General features: G+C 41.7%; 1 protein-coding gene across 1 annotated transcript; it reads left to right on the top strand.

The window, feature by feature from the left end:
- The first annotated feature begins 3,619 nt into the window (after positions 1 to 3,619).
- DEPDC7 (DEP domain containing 7) lies at positions 3,620 to 17,806 on the top strand. Its single transcript, XM_024211469.1, has 9 exons — positions 3,620 to 3,692; positions 7,202 to 7,595; positions 9,510 to 9,637; positions 10,668 to 10,857; positions 13,189 to 13,403; positions 16,335 to 16,477; positions 16,695 to 16,820; positions 16,930 to 17,008; positions 17,570 to 17,806. The coding sequence occupies exons 1-9, from the start codon at positions 3,620 to 3,622 to the stop codon at positions 17,782 to 17,784; spliced, it is 1,563 nt and encodes a 520-aa protein (XP_024067237.1). The 3' UTR covers positions 17,785 to 17,806.
- Positions 17,807 to 21,226: the final 3,420 nt, after the last annotated feature.

Raw genomic sequence — 21,226 nt, 5'->3', positions numbered from 1 at the left:
CATATGTCCCATTTTGGCCGAGACAGGCCCCTTTTTAAGCTCTGCTCTGGATGTTCCAACTATTTTGGCAAAACTGGGCATTTGTTCTGTTTGTTCTTGCCAACTGCTTGGTTGACAAGAGCAAATGGGACAAATGCCCAGTTTTGCCAAAAAGGGGGTGGGCGTGGTGAGTGGCTTGGGCCAGCTCCACACTGGGAGGAGGGAGGGGAATATGGTCACCCTACCACAGCCTGGCTCCAGCTTCCAGCCTGGCCAGGGGATGGGGCTTCTGGGGGAATATGAGGAGCAGGGGGCGGGACCCTGTGAGGGAGAGGAAGAGCAAGGGGTGGGGCCACAGTTCCAGTGGGGACCCCCCACTTCTATATGGATTCTGGCGCTCCTGCAGGGGCCCCCAAATTGGCCACGGCCCCTGGGCCCATGTGGTAATCCGTCGCTGTTTTTTGATGTCCTTTGGCCAGTGGAAAAGGAAGGAAAATGTCCCTCTTTTCTGTTACCGTTGCTATTGTGAGTATAGAGATACAGTATCTATAGTGAGATAAGTGGCTTATCTATAAATTTGGATGACTTTTTGTCAGACGGTCATCTGGTGAACAGGAAATATAATACATTCATAGAAAGCAAAGCAAAATAAATTACTTAAAGCAATCTGAGTGAAATACTACCTTGAAATGAACTTAGCCTCTTCTGCTTTCTTCTTTTACTTGGCAAAATAATAATAATAAAAAAAAGCTCACAATCTTCTCAGAGATACAGTTCACTATGTGCTAGCACTAGTTCATTATCTTCTGACACAGAGTTTTTACAACTTGTTCTCTGATAAAAGTTGTACTGTACTTTTACTACGGTGCTATATCTAGTTCCTGAAAATATTTTTGTAGGTCTTAACTCTCTCAAGCTTAAAACTGAGGGTCCTGAAGATACCAGGCCATTGCAGTATCACCTTATTTCAGCAATGTACTGAAAATAAAGTTCAGGGAGAGTCAACCCGCCGATCCAGTGGGTAGTGTAGATGTACCCTGAGCCTGAGAAGGAGCCAGAATTTACCAATGTACATTGCTAAAGAGCCACAGTAATACGTCAACAGCCCCCCGCCCCCCATCAGCTTCCCGGCTCCCAGTGCCTCCCGCCCACTGGCAACTTCGCCGATCAGTGCCTCCCCCTCCCTCCCTGCACCTCCTGATCAGCTGTTTCGTGGCATGCAGGAGGCTCTTGGGGGGGGAGGAGCGAGGGCACAGCAGGCTCAGGGGAGGGAGTGAAAGGGGGTGGAGTGGGGGCAGGGCCTGTGGCAGAGCCAGGGGTTGAGCAGTGAGCATCCCCCAGCACATTGGAAAGTTGGCGCCTGTAGCTCCAGCCCTGGAGTCAGTGCCTATGCAAGGAGCCGCATGTGGCTCTGGAGCCACAGGTTGGCCACCCCTGGTCTAGCTACCAAGATCATCGTATAGGCCTGTCCAGAGTGAGAGGCCTAACCTTTTATCTAATTTTTAAAATTTTTTTAATATACTTATTTTTCCCCTTCAAAATTAGAACTGTCACAAAGGAGAATAATTAACAAATTTCCACCTACATTTTATTTTGAAGATAAATGTGGGGCTTTGGTTTGGGTGAGCCCTTCTGTTTTTTATATATGTATTTGAAAGGACATTATCAAGTAATTTAGGCCTCAAAAGTAACTTACATTGTTAAATAGCGTCGTAAAGATCTTCAAAATGAAATGTGGTTTTTTTTTTAAATCTATGCACTGTCAATGAGAAATTAATCCATAGGTTGCGGTTTTCAAAAGAGCCTAAGGCACCCAACTGCAATTGAAATTTAAAGGGAGTTGGATGTCTAATTTCCTTAGGCCCCTTTGAAATTCCCAGCTTTAAACTATAGCCATTGTTTATACAGGACCTAAACAAATCCACTCTGCTGGCTGTACATCTGCACTTCACTGACACCGGAGTGTAAATTAAAGGTAGCTGGAGCCTGTATGTGCCAACATCTTGAGGTTTGCCCAAAATCTTCAAGGCTCTACAGGGCAGATGAAAATCTCCACTCAAGTGCTGTCAGTCTTGAGCAAATTCCAGGATCCAGGTTAAGTAACGTTTTGCACATGTGTAAACTTATGCAGGATTGGGCCCAATATTTTTAATAATCTAGAATCTGAAGTTTAATAGCTTTGTTTTTCACTTTTAATATCTATATAATTTAGTTTCTTTATTTCTAAAATAAACGGATGTATGTAATTAAAAATGCAACTTAAGGCTCTGCAGCTGCTTCTACTTCAAGGGCAGAAGTTCTGTGAATGCCATACTTACAAAAGATTCAACAACCTCGCTAGCCCTACCGTAAGCAAAGCTCAACTCTTCCCGCCCCCACCCAGGCAAAAGCCTGTGAAAGTAGGCAGACGTTTCCTTGCAGCCCTGAAGGTCAATAAACTACGCTTCTTTCACACCAAACAAAAAGACTTTGTAAGATACACTGAAAATATCAGTGAAATGTGATTAACATACAGTTTTGGATGGATTGGTAAATACCTGGTGTCCCTTAAACAAAAAAATGTTCATCTAAAAATCACTTGCAAGATTTACTATCAGTTTGCTTTCGTGTTGTGGTTGACCAGTTTGGAATTATGTGAGACCTTGATCTTTGTTTGTTGAGTCTGTGTCCTTTTATTATTTTGTTAATCTAAAACATTCTTACACAGTAAATAGGACAACCTGATTATGCTTGTGTTTTGACAGGGTTATATATTCTCCTGTTAGGCTATAAGGTGAAGATTTTATTGCTGTTGAGATATTATTGAGATTTTATTGCGTTTGAAATATTACAGCTCTCTACTGGTGTTTTATAACGGGTTGTAATTTTATCCAGCTAAAAATATAATTAAACAAACAGCATTTTGTTAAAATAATGAAAACATATAAATAAAGAGCATTTTTTAAATCACGAAAAATAGTTAAGAAGCAGAAATGCTATCCTTTTCATGGACAAAAAATAGTCAGTATTTCCCTTTCTTGATGATGATCCTAGTGCTACTTACAAAAACTGAAACGCATACAGGCGCCAATAGTTAAGCATTATATATATTTAAAATACTGACAGAGGCGGGCCCATTGACTTTGGATTTATACGAACTGCCTTGCCTTGCAGTAACATGTCCGCACTTTCCCCCCCAAATCCACCATTCCAACCTGAAGAAAAGTCCGTGTCTCCGGCTTAGGTGCTAAAAGTCCTTACATGGGCAGGGAACCGTTTCCCTGGGTGCCTGGTTTTGATTTTATTATAACTGGCTGTCCCGTTTTAAATTATGTTTCCCCTTATCCTTTTGCTGGGCCCATAGGAACAAGGGAGATTGTAAGTCTGGCATTGGGGACAGAGCAGGGCGAGCGGAGAGGCGGGGGCTCACTCCCCCAGGCACTGGGGTGCAGACAAGGTCCCTGCCCCGCCCCCGCTGCCTGTACCCCGCGTGCGAGCCGCGTCTGGAATGCGGGGCGGACATATTGAGGACGGAGCGGGGCCTAGATGAGCCAATAGGGTGGGTGCTGCTCAGGAGGGCTCCGCCCACTTCCTCGGCTAGATCCCAGCCGGGCCCGCAGCGGCGGGCGCACTCCGCTTGCGGCGCTCGGAGCAGCCAGCCATGGCCGGCGTGCGGGAGAAGGCGGCAGCTTTGAATCTCTGCGCTGTGTACAGCCCGGCTAACAAGCCCCCGGGTACGGGGATGGGCGGGAGGAGGGAAGCGGGAAACACCGCGGGGGGAGCCGGGGAGTGCGGGCTGCCTGCCTGCCTGCCTGGCCGGGACTGCCCCGGACGCTGCCCTTGCTCAGTCCTGCCGGTCCCTTCTCCGCACGCACCCGCGTGAAAAGCCGCTCAGAGCGGGGCTGTGTCTGCGCAGAGGGAGCAGGAGAGCAGCGGGGGGTGGGGGGACGTGTCCTTGAACCCTTGCAGTTAGGTCTGAGGGCGCTTTCCTTGAGGGGCCCTGCAAGGGTGGGGCTCACGCAGGTGTGTGTCTTTAGTGCCCCAAACCCATTCCCTATGGCGGTGTCTCTGTCCTGTGGGGGGGCAAATCTCCCAGCCAGCTCCATTCTGGGGGCAGCAACGGTGTTGTGTACTCGGACCCTGGCACAGCATACTATGGTGTCACTGTTTTTTATCCTGATATCTGAGATGTTCCTGACCCTAGCAGCATTGCTCCTTAGCCGGGTAGGATATGCACCTGGCTGACTATTTGTCCTATTGACACTATTTCAGAGCTTGCCTGGAGTTTCCTGAGTCCCAAACTCATGGAGAAAAGTGTTTCTGCATAGGAGGCTAAGCATCTCTGGGTTACATGCCAACCTTCCAAAGCTGTATATTGAGACTCTCTAGTTTTGTCTCTATTAACTGGTAGAGATTCAGAGGTACTTACAGACTGTAATCAAATCATCCCTTAACCTGCTCTTTGTTAAGCTAAATTGGTTCAGCTGCTCAAGTCTGTCACTGTAAGACAGGTTTGCTAATCCTTTAATTGTTCTTGTGGCTCTTCTCTGAACCCTTTCCAATTTATCAACACCCTTCTTGAATTGTGGGCACCAGAACTGGACACAGTATTCCAGCAGCAGTGCCAAATACTCTCTACTCCTATTCTAGATTCCCCGGTTTACGTGTCCAACAATTGCATTAGCTCTTTTTGGCCATAGCATCACCTTGAGAGCTCCTGTTCAGCTGATTATCTACCATAGCCCCTAAATCTTTTTCAGTCACTGCTTCTTAGGATAGAATCCGCCATCCCCTGTAAAGGTGGCCTACGTTATTTGGTCCTAGATGGTTGTTTTCATTTAGCCATATTAAAACATACACTGTTTGCTTGTGCCCAGTTTACCAAGCAATTCGTATCCATCCGTGTCAGTGACCTGTCTTTATTATTTACTACTCCCCCAATTTTTGTGTCATCTGCAAACATTATCAGTGCTGATTTGTGTTTTCTTGCAGATCATTGATTAAAAATGTTAAATAGCGTAGGGCCAAGAACCAGTCTCTGCAGCACCCTATTAGAAACACATCCACTCAGTGATTCCCTGCTCACAATTATGTTTTGAGTTAGCCAGCTGTTAGTCTGTTTAATGTGTGCCATGTTAATTTTATATCACTCTACTTTTTTTAATTAAAATGTTGTGTGGTACCAAGTCAAACACCTTTACAGAAGTCTAAGTATATTACATCAACACTATTATCTTTATCAACCAAACTTGTAATCTCATTAAAAAAATCAAGTTAGTTTGATGGGATCTATTTTCCATAAGCCCATGTTATTGGTATTAATTATAATACTCTTTTAATTCTTTATTAACTGAGTCCTGTATCAGCTGTTCTGTTATCTTGCCCAGGATCAATGTCAGCCTGACAGGCCTATGATCACCTAGATCATCCTGTTTTATCCTTTTTTAAATATTGGCACAGCATTAGAATCCCACCCCACCCCTGTCTTCTGGAACTTCCCCAGTGTTCCAAGACTTGAAATCCACATTAACATTAACCTAATTTGGTTACAAGGATTATGAATGTGATGCCTCTCTGCCCCTATCTCCATGGTATCAGAGTGTCCCAGAACACAAACTGACACCAGCAGGTTTCTACTGAGCAGAGTTATTTTTTTCTAATGTCAGCTTTATTAGTGTTAAACTCCACATTCAGCTCAAAGTTATCAGTCAATGAATATTGCTGCTACAAGGGTATGTGCTGCTGGATAGCCGTGACTGACCCAGTGGACGTTGACAATACTTTCTTAACTCCTGAATTTTGCTTCCATAAGTGAAACAGGGCCATGTATTTAATAAAAGGGGAGATGTTGTAACTCTGCTATATGATCCGTTTGGCTGCTTGTGGAAGTTAGTATGTGTAAATGCTACAGAGCTTTGGGGGGCATGTGTATACTAGAGAGGATGTGCTTCCTACCTGTATTGGTGGGATTTCTATCAGAAATCTGTATGAAAATTAACAAGGCGAACATATCTTCCCCTCCTCCCGCCACACTCACTGGGTAGTGTGTAGTAATAGGGAGTTAGCTAATGGTAGCACAACTCCTTTCTAAAAAACAGACTAAAGAAATTGTCCTAGCATTGTTTCACAGCGGGATAATTCTGTCCCATCCCCCTCCCGAGATGAAAACCTGTAAACTGTTTCACTTGATAGGCCTTTTGTGCAAAATGTTACAGCATCTAGATTTAATTAAGTTTATAGCTCAGGTAACTTCTTTTTAAAGAAAAAGAAAGAGAGGGGAAAAAAAGCACACACATGCTATTTCACTCCTCTTCCCACCAAAATTGGGAGTCAGAGAATTAGTTGAAAATAACTTCTCCACTGTAGTCTCTTCTTAAAAAAATGTTTTTTGCACCCCCAAAAAAAAAAAAAACCAACCATGACTAATACAATGAGAAAAGAGTAAGTGAATAGAAACATCTGAAAACAATTATTTGTCATAAGTAGGCCTGTCAGTTACTAGTGTGTAACTTGCAGCAACTTCAAAAGTGGCAAGCTAGTAATATTCTGCAGCCTTTCTTGGGGACTGACTGGCTAAGTCAATTAGTAATAGGAATATGAAGCTTTTGCTTCTAGATTATTAGTCAGAATCCAAGCCAGAGTTGTAATGACTGAAATCTGTTCCAGCTGATAGGTGTTCAGTAGCATTTATGAGATAAATTGATGATCTTGGACCAGTGCTTAGTGGACAAGTGTCCAGAAAACACCTGTCCCTGTTTATTTAAAAAAAAAAAAAAAAAAAAAGGGGGTGGTGGGGGGGGGGGTTGGCATCCTGTTGGCAGCCATAGCAGAGAAGCCAGGGAGTTCCAAACATGCAACTGCTGGGATTATAGGGTCCATAGTTTTTAACTTGCTGGTGGTTTTAAATTCTGGAGAAGGTAAATGTCAGTGTAAGTGGTCCCCTATATATAACCCATGTTGGTTGTCAGTGGTGTCTTGAACAATGTACTTTGAGTGGAAAATCACAGGACGCTTCCAGTTAAGGGGCAGGAGAACTTTAGCTGTGAATAAGTAACAGGCTGAGGTGCTGGGGGATAGGGCATACAAATATATACTGGTTTCATGCATAAACTTTTTTTTTTTTCTTGGCTGAGTGATAGTCTACCCTGAAGAGAGTATATAATTCTGAAAAACTGCACAGCAAGCTATCAGCCTGTCACAGTAAATGCCATTACTAATGCTTTCCCTGTCCTTCCGCCATTAGGTTTCAGCTTAGCACAAAAGCCATTTGGAGCAACATATGTATGGAGCAGCATCATCAATGCACTTCAGACTCAAGTGGAAGTGAAAAAGCGGCGACAGAACCTGAAATGCTATAATAACTGTTTTATTGGCTCTGATGCAGTGGATGTCATCTTTGCTCACCTCCTCCAGAACAGATATTTTGGGGATGTAGATATTTCCCGTGCTAAAGTAGTGCGAGTGTGTCAAGCACTGATGGATTACAAAGTGTTTGAGGCAGTTTCAACTAAAGTCTTTGGAAAAGACAAACGGTCTGTGTTTGAAGATAGTAGCTGTAGCCTCTATAGATTGACAAATGTACCTAGCCCAGAAGACAGTCCATTTGAAAAAGAATATGGGCATTGTACCCATCAAAGGTTAGTACTCAATGGAATGAGAAGATAAGATGCTTTGCAGTGGGGAAATAATGCTATTTTTTGTGGGTTGTGTATTTAGGTTTTCTTGAAAGGCATCCAGCTGATTCCTTCCATCCACAAAATCAGTAGCGCATGGGTGGCTGTTACCTGTCGGAACCACATCTTCAAATGGGAAAGTTCAGTCTCCATGTCAGTTCAGTCCTTGCCTTCTCTGTCCAAGCAGTCACAAGGACTGAAATCAAGGAGCTAGTTGTGGGGAGGAGGAGATGGGATGCTTATCCACGAAGTGGATTGAGACCATCAGTCTCATCTAATGGAGGTATCTGATCACTAACCACATGGAATAACATTCAGTCACTGCAATTCTGGTGTGGATTTAGGCTAGTAATCCAGAGGTTGTCTCGTTACCAATTGACTGAGCCATGCAGTCCCCAAGAAAAACTGCAAAATTATTACTGTCTTGCCACTTTTGGAAGTCCCTAGCTGTTAAAAGGACTTGTGTAAAATTGGGGGCCTAATTTACACCTTTTTTTAAACCCTTAAAACAACTATTTTACATATACAGAGGTCTGTCTTCTGAGTAGCTGCAGTTGTAGCCCACACTTCTGCAAAGTTTGCACGTACAACCAGAAAGCGAGACGAATACGGGTAGTCTTGCTGTCCATAGTTAGATAAATGCAAAAAAATTATTACCATCTTAAAACATTATACATATTCCTATGTTGATGAATGTTTGAAAAAATTTGATATATAAATGTTACTGGGACAAATTTGTCCCTGGCATATTGCACTGACTTTATTTTTGGGATGAATTTGGCCCATTATCTTTATGCTTCTATAAAGCAGTCCTTTTACTTCCTATTCCTAACTGCTTAAAGCAGAAATGATTGGCCAGTGGGAGTTGCTATGGTATTTCTCCCAGCATATGGCGGATAGCTGAAAAGAGGGAAAGACATTCAGATCCAGGAGGCTATGACTGGAATCAAGTAAAATATGGAAGTGGGTGGAGAGGGAGCAGGGACAGAAGGGCTAACAGCCTACAAGCATTTGTGTTCATGTTAAGTTTGTCTCACAGGCTGTCTCTGTACTGCCTTAAAAATGATGTGTTGCCAGTGAGTGGCTACCACCTCTTATTGCTTCACAAACTATATCCTAATCCCAACAAATCCTTCACCGGGTGTGTGTGCTATGTCTGGAACATCCCATTCTCCTGTCTTTCTCCCATTTTTCAGAGGTCTTTTTGGAAGAGAACTCCCTGCTGCTTCAGGGGGACCTGCCAATTCCAGGCCTGAACGGGGGGGCAGGGGGGAACCAGTACACGCGCTCATGGCTCTTAGCTGGGTCCTGATAAGTGGCTGCGTCTATGTGTGTTGCCTGTGGCTACAGGGAAGGCAGAAAAGCTTTCCAAACAGTGCACTGCTTTCATGCTCCCTGATATCTGTGCAGCCTAGGATGGAGAGTAGTAGCAGTGAGCTAGGGATATTGGTGACTTGCTTTCTTCCCTCCTCTCTAGCACTCTGTGCAGCTTTGTCACTTGGTGCTGTTCTGTTTTACTCCATGAACAAGTAGTAAGGAAGTGAAATGAATCTGTTTCCCTTGTATTGTTCAAACTGGAGCAGAGCAATGAGAGCAAAGGGAATTTTAACAAGAAGCTCACAGAGGCATTTTTACTCTACTTTCGTCAGTCTTTAGGAGTTTTGTGCGCGCTCTCTCTCTCTCTCCCTGTCCTCCTCTCCCCCTCCCCCACTCCTGTTGTTCTGCAGTGGCATTCATAAGATTTTTAAAAATAAAGCTCTTTATTAATTGGCACCAAGGATAGTCACTGTTTCCTGTGTATAGATTTGATTTTTAGTAAGTAAATGGGCCCTTATTTCTGAAGTCCTGATATTGGATCACCCTTTCTCTTTGTCTCAGACTTGAGAAAATGGCATTTAATCCTCCTCCAGTCAAATCGGAAAGCTTAGAAGATCTCTGGGAAAACTTGAGTCTAAAACCTGCTAACGCTCCCGAAGTAAACCTCTCTGCAAGTTTGTCTCGTCAAGGTAAGCCAAATAAGATGTCACAACTACTTGTGGGGCGAGGAGGAAGGTAATAATACTGGTACTGCAGGCATACACCTTTCCAGTCTTAAACTGGAGGATAGATGTTAAACTAAACTCTCTTCAGTGTGTTTATGAAACTCAAAGTTCAAAACACAAGGAGAACATTGTGCAGTGAAGTTTTGTTTTAACTTAGATTCTAACAGAGATCCGTTATCTCCAGTTTAAACAATACATCAGTGTAGAAACTTCTGAGGGAGAACACGCCACTGTCATGGGCTGGCATAGATTCAAACTGGAGTCAGAAATCCTCCCTGTTTGTCAATTAACATCTTAAGCTACAGTCACACCTGACTTCAACATGGACATAACTCATTGTTGGCTCAAACCCTCTTCCTAGCCCCCAAAATGTGCATATGTTCTACCCAGTCTCCAACCTTTCCCCTTAATTGCTTTATATGAGAGGGCTTAAAATGGTGGCTGACAGTTCATGTTTTCTCACTCAATTTAAACTGCTTGTAAAATTTAGATTATTGCTAGATATTTCCTTCTTTGGCTTGATTAAAATATACTTCCTGGAAACTACAGTAGACTGGTCTTTTAGTTTTCAGTTATGGAAGCCTAAAATGTGGTAGGGATTTACAGCTAAGAGTCATTGTTTGAGCTTCAGAATCTTCAACAAACCTTTCTTTCTTCAGAAGCCCCTATGAGTATGAATTACCTGACTTGATTCCTTATCTATGACAAAGATTGCTTGCATGTTAGAGTACAAAGAATGTAAAGCATTTCAGACTTATCCAAAGGTAATTCTCCTACTCTAACAGCTAACAAAACAAATTCTTTTATCTTGCTGTGATAAAGTGCACTTAAAGTTGATAAGGAATCCATTCCTTGTTACTGGAACCCCCTGCTAAGAGAACACTGAAATCTGTTAGAGGAAAGAAAAATATTGTAACTTGTATAATCTTTCTTGACTCTTCACTTCACTAGCAGGATCTCACTGCTTGTCTTTATACACTCCAACCCCTCCCAGTTATTAATGAAGTATGGCAAGAACAAACAATTGCTCGTCTGCTGCAGCTTGTGGACCTTCCACTTCTTGACTCTTTACTTGAACATCAAGGGGTTAGGTCCAAGCTTCCCCAACCCAAGAAGGAGGCGGGATACATCATCACAAGCAACTACATAGACCGAGAAATTCTCAAGGCTTTCAGTGACTCTCAGTAAGTAGAAACTTATTTAACTGTGAGGGCAGGAAGCATTTTTGGACCATTCTCTTTCTAAGTCACATAGAAGTCTAGCACAATGGGCCTGTTTTTGACTCATCCATAGGCACGACAGTAAAAAACGTAATAAAATCAGCCTCTCTTATTGAAAGACAACAGGCATGGTATCTATCTATCAGAATTGACTGGGTTGAATAGTGATATAGTTTGCTAAGCTAACATCAGATTCAACAGAGACCATTACTGCTAAACCCTGGAAGGCCTCTGAAAGCACTGATAGTTAAGTAAGGAACAGAAGTGCCCAAATGTCTTAAAATGAACTTTTTAAAATGGCAGCAAAATACTACTGGTTTTTCATTTGACTTAGTAAAGTGGTGAATTTTCCTGTAAGCGCCACCTTATTACATGGAGATGCCAACACTCAAAATAGGGTTTAACTTTCCAAAACTTGTGTTGCGTGTTGTTCACAATCTACAAGTCAAGAAGCTATTGGACAGAACTGGAGACCAGACCTGGGACTGTGTTTAATGATTTCTCCAGCACAGAGATATAAGCTTGTCCATCAGCCACCTTCAATTATGGTCTATTTTTATTCTGAGTAAAGGGGTTTCTACACATGGTGAACTGACTTTCTTTTAGCCAATCATCCTTTTAGTGCGAGGTGGTAGGAACTCTGGTTTGATAGGAAACTTTTGAGTTGAGTCTATAGCAGTGGTCCCCAAACTGTGGGGCATGGAGGAATGTTCAGGGAGTGCCTGGTGGGTACTGGGCCAGCCTCCCCCTCCACCCCCCCACCCCCAGGAAGCCCAAGATCCCCTGCTGAACCAACTGTGCAGTAATGGACAGATTCCATTACTGGTAAAGGGGGATGCAATAGGAAAAGATTGGGCACCATTGGTCTATGGGGAATTAGAATTATAACTCATCCTCTTCTGCTGAGTATTCCAGATATGTCATTGGAATTACAGCAAATAATGGAAAATCATCTGGAAAAGAATTAAGCGCACTCTCCCTTTTAATTTTAAAGTATTAACAGTGTAATCTTGTAAGGTAGTTTATTTTTAACTAAGGGCTTGGTCGTAATTGTGTTACTGCTGTGTCAACTCCCTGAGGTTCTAAGAGGTTAGCATTGTTCAGCATGGAATTAAACTAGTCTTACAACTGAAGTATGCAAATACAAAAAGCATGCTGAGGTATGCAGTAAGCCAACATCTTCTGCCTTAAAATTATTAAATGTAGTTTTTAAGGGTTAGCACTTCTGATCCGAATAGGTGCTGGTAAGGTCTTTCAGAGTGGGGAGAAATTAATTAGACAAAGAAAAGCACCTGATTAGAGGAGGTGACCGTAGACAGTGAGGATAGGTAACATAAAACATTTTATTTAACCATACTGCACAACAACAAGAAACCCCCTAAAACTAAGTATGGCTGTATAATTCCTTCTTTTGGATTCTGGAAACTCTTAATCAACCATGAGTGAACAGACTAAAAATCTCTTCAGTATACTTAAGATATTTCAAATACTTAATCATTAGTTTAAAAAAAGCTTAGCCTGAAATTGCATAGTCTGCTATTAAAAATACAGATTGAAACCCTGTCCTTATCTGTTAAGGTCAGATCAAAGTTCAGGAATCTCTGATCAGGTATGGTAATTACACCACATACACCTAATACAGGGGTAGGCAACCTATGGCACGTGTGCCGAAGGCGGCACGCAAGCTGATTTTCAGTGGCACTCACACTGCCCAGGTCCTGGCCACCGGTCCGGGGGGGCTCTGCATATTAATTTAATTTTAAATGAAGCTTCTTAAACATTTTAAAAACCTTATTTACTTTACATACAACAATAGTTTAATTATATATTATAGACTTATAGAAAGAGACCTTCCAAAAACATTAAAATGTATTACCGGCACGCAAAACCTTAAATTAGAGTGAATAAATAAAGACTCGGCACACCACTTCTGAAAGGTTGCCAACCCCTGACCTAATACATAGAATGCCACTTTGACTTGGCTTGAAATACTTATAATCTCATTTAGCTGGACAAACAGAATCCTAAACTCCAGTTTTGAAAAGCAAATAATGGAGGAACAGACTTTTAAACCCTTAACTTGATCCTAAACTCTCAGTCTAGGTTCTTAGGCTTTGCCCATTACTATGATATCTGAGCACCAAACATGTTTTCATTTACTGGCTTGAACATTTACATGGATGTATTTGCAGAGTCTTTTGCCCTCTGGAGACAAAATTCAGCTGGCTGACTGTTTCATGTCTCTATCTTCATAGAATTATTTCTTGGTCTTTGGATAATGGTCTTTCTTTCTAGGACTGATGAATGGCTCTCTGCAGCAATCGATTGCTTGGAATATCTTCCAGATCAAATGGTGGTGGATATAAGCAGAAATTTGCCTAGTCAACCTGATAAAGCAGACACATGGAAACTACTGCTGTTTGATACCATTGGTAGATACTACAACCAAAAGAAGGAGCCACTGTTAAGCCATGCATCTGACATCCACACAGGAATTGCAGAGCTGTTGGGTAAGTGAAAAGAAATGAAGCTGAGATCCCAGGTTCGTCGGGTGAGTGACAGCAGGACTGGGTACTTAACTGTCAGGCTTCAGGTTTGACTGCCGTGCTACAAAGGTATAAACTTTAGTCCTAAAAACTAAGGCTATGTCTATACCACAGCCAATCTTGGCAAAACTTAGTCGCTCAGAGGTGTGAATATTCCACCCCCCCGGGCGACATAAGTTACACACTGACATAAGCGTCCATGTGCACAGTGCTGTGTCGGCGGGAGAGCTTCTCCTGCTGTCATAGCTTATGCTGCTTGTGGGGGTGGGGTTTTTGTTTTTTTTTTTTATGCCAAAGGGAGAGCATCGAACATTTTCTCCACATGCACTGCAGTGGCGCAGCTGTACTTAAATAGCGGTGCAGCTGAGGCCTAATTTTTGAGTAAGAGAACTCTAATTTAGGAGCCTCAGGGCCAGATTGTCTACAGCTTTACACCTGTGCAAAGTGGGTGTGAAACTCTAACATTCGGATGTGACTGTATTTTATACCTACTTTACACTTTATGCAAGATGTAAAGCAGTAGAGAATCGGGCCTAACGTTACCATATCTACTTCCATACAACTTCATTTTGGCGTATCTGTATTGGTCTGTTAGAATTTACTGGGTGTTCTTTTAAGCCTAGTTTGGTTTTCTTTAGGTAGATATGTGTATAGCTCGCTAGTGGCTCCTCCCACACTGTGGATAATATCTTTCATTTAAAAATACTTCAGAGGTGAATAGCCTAATATGATTCACTTTAAATATGGCTATTTGCCAGGATGGGCAGGGATGGTGTCCCTAGCCTCTGTTTGCCAGAAACTAGGAATAAGCGACAGGGATTGAGTCACTTGATGATTACCTGTTCTGTTCATTCCCTCTGGGGCACCTGGTGTTGGCAGACAGGATACTGGGCTAGATGGACCTTTGGTCTAACCCAGTATGGCCATTCTCATGATTATCTCTGCCATCTCCTCCAGCTGCTTCCACCATCACTGCCTCAGTCTCTTCTAGGTTTAGCTTTAGCCAGCTCACTCTCATCCATGCCCCAAACTTGCCTAGACTTTACCTGAAGTGCATCATCTGAATCAGACAAGATAGAGGCATACAGCAGGGAGTCATCAGCATACTGAAAACAGAGCCCCATCTCTCCTTACTAATCCTCTTCTGAAGTGTGCTCGCTATTCAGAGAGTTACTGGAGGAGATTACCTTTAGTCCTGTGTAAATTAACTTTTAAATATTAAGTTCAATTGGTGCCAGTCAGAACTTTAGAAGTAATTCCCTTTGAAGACTCTACAAACTGCATTACATTGTGTATGTCTGGCACAACTGGAGGTCACGCCGATATCTTAGCTATTTTTGTAAAGTTGCCAAAGTTGGTTGAGTTGTAAAGTCAACCTTACAATCTTATTTTGTGGAATGTAAACTGCTAGTTGAAGTTGACAAAGTGAGATCTCTTAAATATGAGCGTAAAGAGTCTGCGTGTAGAGTGTTCTAAAATGGCAAGCCAAACAGTCCTGTCACCAGACTTGTCAAAACTGATGATCATGGTACAGGTGGAAAACACCTGGAATCTGAGTATCCAGGTGAGGAAGAAAGCGGGGGGGGGAATTGCTAAAGGTTGTTTGAGCATAAATGCAGCCTGATAGTGGCAATGATCATGTGTCATTTAAGAATACTGAAGAACTTAAAGCAAACTGGCCTCTGAAATCATTCAGTGCATAGAATTCTATAGAAACTGCCTGAAGTAATACAAACGCAAAAATGAAATTTCAGTTAGGTGGTATGTTTAGTTTTGTTTTATCTCTTAGTATGTGTCCTGTTGCCTTACAGGTTCAAAGCTGGTATATAATTTAAATATTTTTAAATCAACTGATAAATATTTTCCATTATAAACCTCAAATCTGTATAAATCTATGTACGACTGCATAATCTAATGGGGGAAAAAATAGTTTGCTTGCATAGAAACAAATTACTCCTAAATTTTAATACAAGAATCAATTACCTTTCTAAAACAGCAGCAGAGTGAAAGAGAAACTTGCTGTTTGCCCTGTGGATAAGCTTAGGCCTGGTCTATGCTACAGAGTAAGGTTGACGTATGGCAGCTTACATAGATGTAACTCTCTAAGGCTAGGTCTACACTACCCGCCTGAATCAGCGGGTAGAAATCGACCTCTCGGGGATCGATTTATCGCATCCCGTCGGGACGCAACAATCGATTCCTGAATCGACGCTCTTACTCCACCAGCGAAGGTGGGAGTAAGCACCGTCGACAGGAAGCCGCAGAGGTCGATTTTGCCACCGTCCCTACAGCGGGGTAAGTCAGCTGCGATACGTCGAATTCAGCTACGCTATTTGCGTAGCTGAATTTGCGTATCTTAAATCGACACCCCCCGCCCCCCGTAGTGAAGACGTAGCCTAAGGGTCTACACTGAACTGTAGCTCCTGCTGATGTAACTCATCCACTATGCTGACTTAACTCCCCCTCTGTGAGAGGCGTAGCGCTATGGTCAATGTAGTTAAGTCAACGCAGTGTCAGTGTAGACAGTGTGTTGCTTACATCAACTGTTGTTGCTTTTCAGAAGCCATCGCACAATGCTCCACACTGACAGTTAAATCGGTGCAAGTGCTCCTGGCGGGGACGCACACTGCTGACGCAAGGAGTGTAGTGTGGACATACAAAAGTGATTTAATTACTGCGGTGGCTGTGTCAGTGTAACTTTGGTCAACTTAATTTGGTAGTGTAGACTTGCCCTTAATCTCTGCTTAGATATGTCTAGCTTAATGGATAACTTTATCTGTGTGGTTTTTTTTTTTTTTGGTTGATTTACTAAAAATTAATGTTTCTGGACTTTGATCTTTCAAAAAAGAAATATAATAGGAGCATGAACTTATTCAACTTTGTATTTTGTCCCAGTGAATGGAAAGACAGAACAGGCTTTAGAAGCAATTCAGCTCTACTTGAAGCTTTTGGATAGTCAAACTAGAGAGGAGTTTAGGAGGCTGTTGTACTTCATGGCTATTGCAGCACATCATTCTGAGTTCAAGTTGCAGAAAGAGGTAAATTTAACATCCAAGATTTCTAGCACTCTTATAACTTCCAGCAGATTTGTAATATCTGGGGGGATTTACCTGTGTCGTCTTATAATTTAATGTTGAAAGACTGTATACTAAAAAGTACGCTAAAATGAACAAGGTGATGCTTTTTTGTTAACCATATTTAGTAAATAAGAAAACTATAGCGCTACCCTCTGACTATTCTGTCACTATTTTGTAGAGTGACAACAGGATGGTTGTAAAAAGAACATTCTCTAAAGCTATTGTCAACAATAAAACTTTATCCAAAGGAAAAACTGACCTCCTAATTTTGTTCTTGGTGGACCAGCAAAAAGACGTTTTAAAGGTAAGACTGAGAAAGCAGCCACCTTAGACATTTGAACTAAACTACATCTCCGATCTACCTAAAACATTAACCATAGAAAATATTTGTATTTTCTACTCTCTTGTTCAAGATCCCAGCAACATTACATAAAATGGTTAGTGATAAGCTGATGGCTGTACAACAAGGACAAGATCCTAGTAAGGATACAGGTGAGTGTTTTAAAATTGCCTTTTAGACTATAGATAATGTGTTTTAAAAGTCATTTTCTTTGTAATCTGGACAAATATGTAATTTCACTAAAAATGCAGTCTGAGACTGCATCAAAGGATCCTTTTTAAAACTGGGTGTGTCATGAAAGGTACAGAACCATCTTAAAGGCAAACATGCCTGTAAAATCTACAGCAGGGGTGGGCAACCTTTCAGAAGTGGTGTGCCGAGTCTTCATTTATTCACTCTAATTTAAGGTTTTGCGTGCCAATAATACATTTTTAACGTTTTTAGAAGGTCTCTGTCTATAAGTCTATAATATATAACTAAACTATTGTATGTAAAGTAAATAAGGTTTTTAAAATGTTGTTTAAGATGCTTCATTTAAAATTAAATTAAAATGCAGAGCCCCCCGACTGGTGGCCAAGACCCAGGCAGTGTGAGTGCCACTAAAAATCAGCTTGCGTGCCGCCTTTGGCACGCGTGCCCTAGGTTGCCAACTCAGGTGGCTAACTCTGTCCTATTGCTTGTAAATTATCTGACTGTCTTTCACATGTCTTTAGGCTACACCTTCTGCCAGAAACTTGATCAAAGTGAATATCACTACAGTGTACAGAAGACCACAAAAGCTGAGCTGTTATCTTTGCTAAAAACTATTGATGAAGATACAAAAATCTCTGCAAAGGAGAGAAAGAAACTGCTAGGTCAATTTCATAGTAGCAATCCAACTATTTTCATGCAATATTTTGGTGATAGAGTTACTAATATGTGTGTGTAATTTAAAATTAAAGAAATGTAATCTGTACAATAGTTTTCAGAACATTAATATGTCTTTTAAAAAGATTTTGTATTCATCCACATAATAAAATTATTTTGAAGATGAATGGAATTTACAACTAATTAATCAAATTAAAAACTATAATCTTGGGCTTCAGTTGCTTTTATAAAGCAACGTGTATTTATGGAACCGTTTGAGTGCTCATTTTAAATTTTTGTTGCCTGTCTGATGGCAGAGAAATCTGAAACCAAGAATCTGAACTTCTGTATTATTTTTAATATTACTTTCTTCAAACATGGAAGTAAAGTCCTGTGACAATGGAAAGCAAGTCACTTAGCAAAAGTATTTGCTTCTGGCTGTCTGGGCCTGGTTTGGGGGTTTGTTTGGGGTTTTGTTTGTTTGTTTGTTTGTTTCATTTCTCCTTCTCCAGCAATTTTTAGAATCTTGAATCTTAGTCTAATCTAACTGCCCTTGTAAGACACAGTTCAGGGTAACATATCTTTCCTTTTTTTTTTTTTTTAATCAATGCAGTACCACAGTAGTCTAGAAAATTATGTAAATGCTTGTTGTTTGGTATTCCACAACCTGTATCAAACTGCTAATTGAACGGTTATGTTAAGATGACGCATTGTGCCAATTTAAGTTTAATGGGGGAAATGACTTGATCATTAAGGGCCTGATCCTGCTGTGTACCCTCAACTCCTTTTTAAGTTGACTTTAATGGCTTTAGAGTTGCTGTAGAAAAGATTATATTTAGTTGTACCTGGATATCAACTGGCTTAACAGAAAAGCAAGCCTATGAGTGCTTTAATGAATCTTGATTACTGCAAAATAATGGTCAGTGGTGGGGTGCTCTTAGTATGAACCGTCTAGCTACAGTTAGTGATTTGGAACAAACACAAGGATTTTGAGTTCTACAATGTGGGCATGTGATTTGTCCACATAAATCCACAGTGAAACCCTGGAGGCTGCTATGGATCTTCCTATTGTGCTCTTAAAGATTAGAGAGGGAGCATAGTCATCAGTCTCAATTATTTGGAGCCAACTTTTGCCCTTACTTGGAGTTGAGAGGGTTTCACCAAGCTATTGGGGCTTGCCAGTAAAAACCGCTTCCCTTCATTATGTATGTCCCTTGCTGTACAGTAACTCTAAATTGCTGTCCGCCTTCATTGGTGTGGAACAATGTAACTGAGAAACCATCTACTATTTAATTTGGCAGAGTAAGGGTGATTAATTAGTGTGCCATAATGCAAATAGCCATTGGTTGCTGAACTACAGAGGCAAAAAACTAGATGGCTGCTCCTGCAGCTCCCAATGACTCTCTCCTCCTTGGCTCCTAAACATGGATTGTCCTGAAGAAAGATCAATAATAGTTGATGCTACTTAATGGGTCTGAAGTCGGTTGACTTTCGGACACAGTGTTGATTCAGTGTAGCTAAAGCAAGATAGGCTATTGCTATATTTTTCTTGTTAGGTTACTTTCAACTACATTAGAGACTGAACTGTGCCTAACAGCTGTGAATCTGAGAATTCATGACATGCCATGTTTAAAATATGGGAGATCATTGAAATGGTCTTAGTACTGACTCACGATCAGAGTGAGTATTGTGAAATGGATCATTCAGCTGCCTAAATCCAAGCCTGTTTCTGAAGATGTCCATAAAGTGCCGCATCTTGAAGAGAGGAGTATATATACACTTATTACAAAACGCACATTGCTGTTCTTACTGGAGTACTAGGTAATGAGCACATACAACACCTCTATGCAAATATTACATAATTTTTCTATAATATGACAGCTCCTCTCCCTTCCATGAAGCCATAGAATTTCATATACCACGGAAGTCCAGATAATTATTGTGCATAGGCAGTGATCCCCATTAATTTAATATATAATTTTCTGTGCAAGAAATGGCTGTTCAGGCTATGCTTAGCTGTATTTTTGCTTCCATTTTGGTGGATTTTTTTTAAGTGAATTGACTGAGTACTGAAACCACCTTATTGCATGCTGGGAAAAACAAACTAGGTGTGAGGTAGTAGGATCCAAGACTCCATCCTTCCCTTCCTAGTCCCTCTTCCTCACACTTATTTGAGGCAAAGAATAATTGTTTCCTCTCCTTTCTAGAAGGGTGACATAAAAAGCAAGAGTTAGCGGTAGTTATCCATTTTGAAAAAGCTTTGGTAGCAAGTGACAAGGCTTATTTTTGTCAAGCAATGTTAATATTGCTACATTTTTAATTTGCCAGTTTTAACCTGCTATGACTACCCTAGCTCTGTGGGAACTGTCTGTGCCCATTTGTACCAAATTTGTTCTTAGAGCTTCCTCTCTTCAAACTGCCTTAATAGTTGACGTAATAGGGCAAGAAATACCACGTGTGGTGGCTCTTAAGGTGTAGACAACTGTCAGTCTGAGTGTCTCAACTAATTTTACAGCTACCAGCACGCACTTAGAGTATTTTCACATAAGGAACAGCTGATATTGAGTAATTGGAGGTTGAGTGCAAGGAAAAACCCAATAGGACTTGGTTCTTGAGAGGGACGATATTGTCTAGAATATAATGACCTTCAAAGACTATCCAGGCTTGACTAAGTACATTCCTTTTCTTTATTTGGCTATAGATTTATGGAGAATATGTGATTATATACTGCACTGATACCTTTTTTTTTTTTTTAAATTCAGGAACTTAATCTAGAGCAGTGCTCCCCAAACTTTTTACATCACACCCTCCCTTACCCCTGTCCACCGCCCCTCCCAGAGTCTGGAGTGGGGCTGCAGCTCTGGGAGCGGGAGATATGGACAGGGGTTGGAGGCTGGCAGCTGGGGGCAGGGCTGGCAGCCAGGGTCATAGCTGGGGGTGGAACTGGGTGGTGCTCCCTCCCTGCCCCCTAGGGAGGCTGGCCTAGGCTCCCCTGTCCCGAACATTCCTGTATGCCCCACCCCACAGTTTGGGGACCTCTGATTTAGAGCCATTATTCAAATATCTGACTATTGGAAAAGGCAGAAATAGTAGTAAATGAAGTGGGGAAATCCATAACAATGGTCCAGAATTCCATTAGAAAAAAATAATTATTTACCTTTTTCTTTCCAAAAAACTGCATTGTGATGGACTGTAAACCCCCCTACTGGCACTGAAACAGTTAAAGGGAGCTGGAGGGAGCTCAATTAGTGCACTGGCTGCAGGTGTAGGCTGGGGCAGGACAAATGTGGGATGAAACCTGGAGCTGGCTGGCTACTATGATGGGGCTACAGGACAAAAGGAGACGGTTTCTAGGGGCAGAGGAGGCCTTGTTCCTCTCCTGCAGTGACACTCTGGTGAAGAGCCAAGAGAGACATGGAGCAAGCTCTGGTGATGAGCCCTGATTTCGGACCTAGACTTCTGGGAAGCATTCTCGTTGGAGTAGGAGAAAACTTAAGAGGGATGAAAAGTCAAGCCCTAGGAGG

Source organism: Terrapene carolina, unplaced genomic scaffold, assembly GCF_002925995.2.
Source record: "Terrapene carolina triunguis isolate 2854851 unplaced genomic scaffold, T_m_triunguis-2.0 Scaffold96, whole genome shotgun sequence".
NCBI lineage: Eukaryota > Metazoa > Chordata > Testudines > Emydidae > Terrapene > Terrapene triunguis.
The sequence above is the reverse complement of the archived record's forward strand: the minus strand, read 5'-3'. Positions and strand labels throughout refer to the sequence as shown.

What these genes read in the sequence shown, in the direction of transcription:
- DEPDC7 (XM_024211469.1), top strand. Translation starts at nt 3,620, where the DNA reads ATGGCCGGCGTGCGGGAGAAGGCGGCAGCTTTGAATCTCTGCGCTGTG. An exon ending in GGGCATTGTACCCATCAAAG is followed by an intron (nt 7,596 to 9,509) that starts GTTAGTACTCAA and finishes TCTTTGTCTCAG; the next exon opens with ACTTGAGAAAATGGCATTTA. An exon ending in AGATCCTAGTAAGGATACAG is followed by an intron (nt 17,009 to 17,569) that starts GTGAGTGTTTTA and finishes ACATGTCTTTAG; the next exon opens with GCTACACCTTCTGCCAGAAA.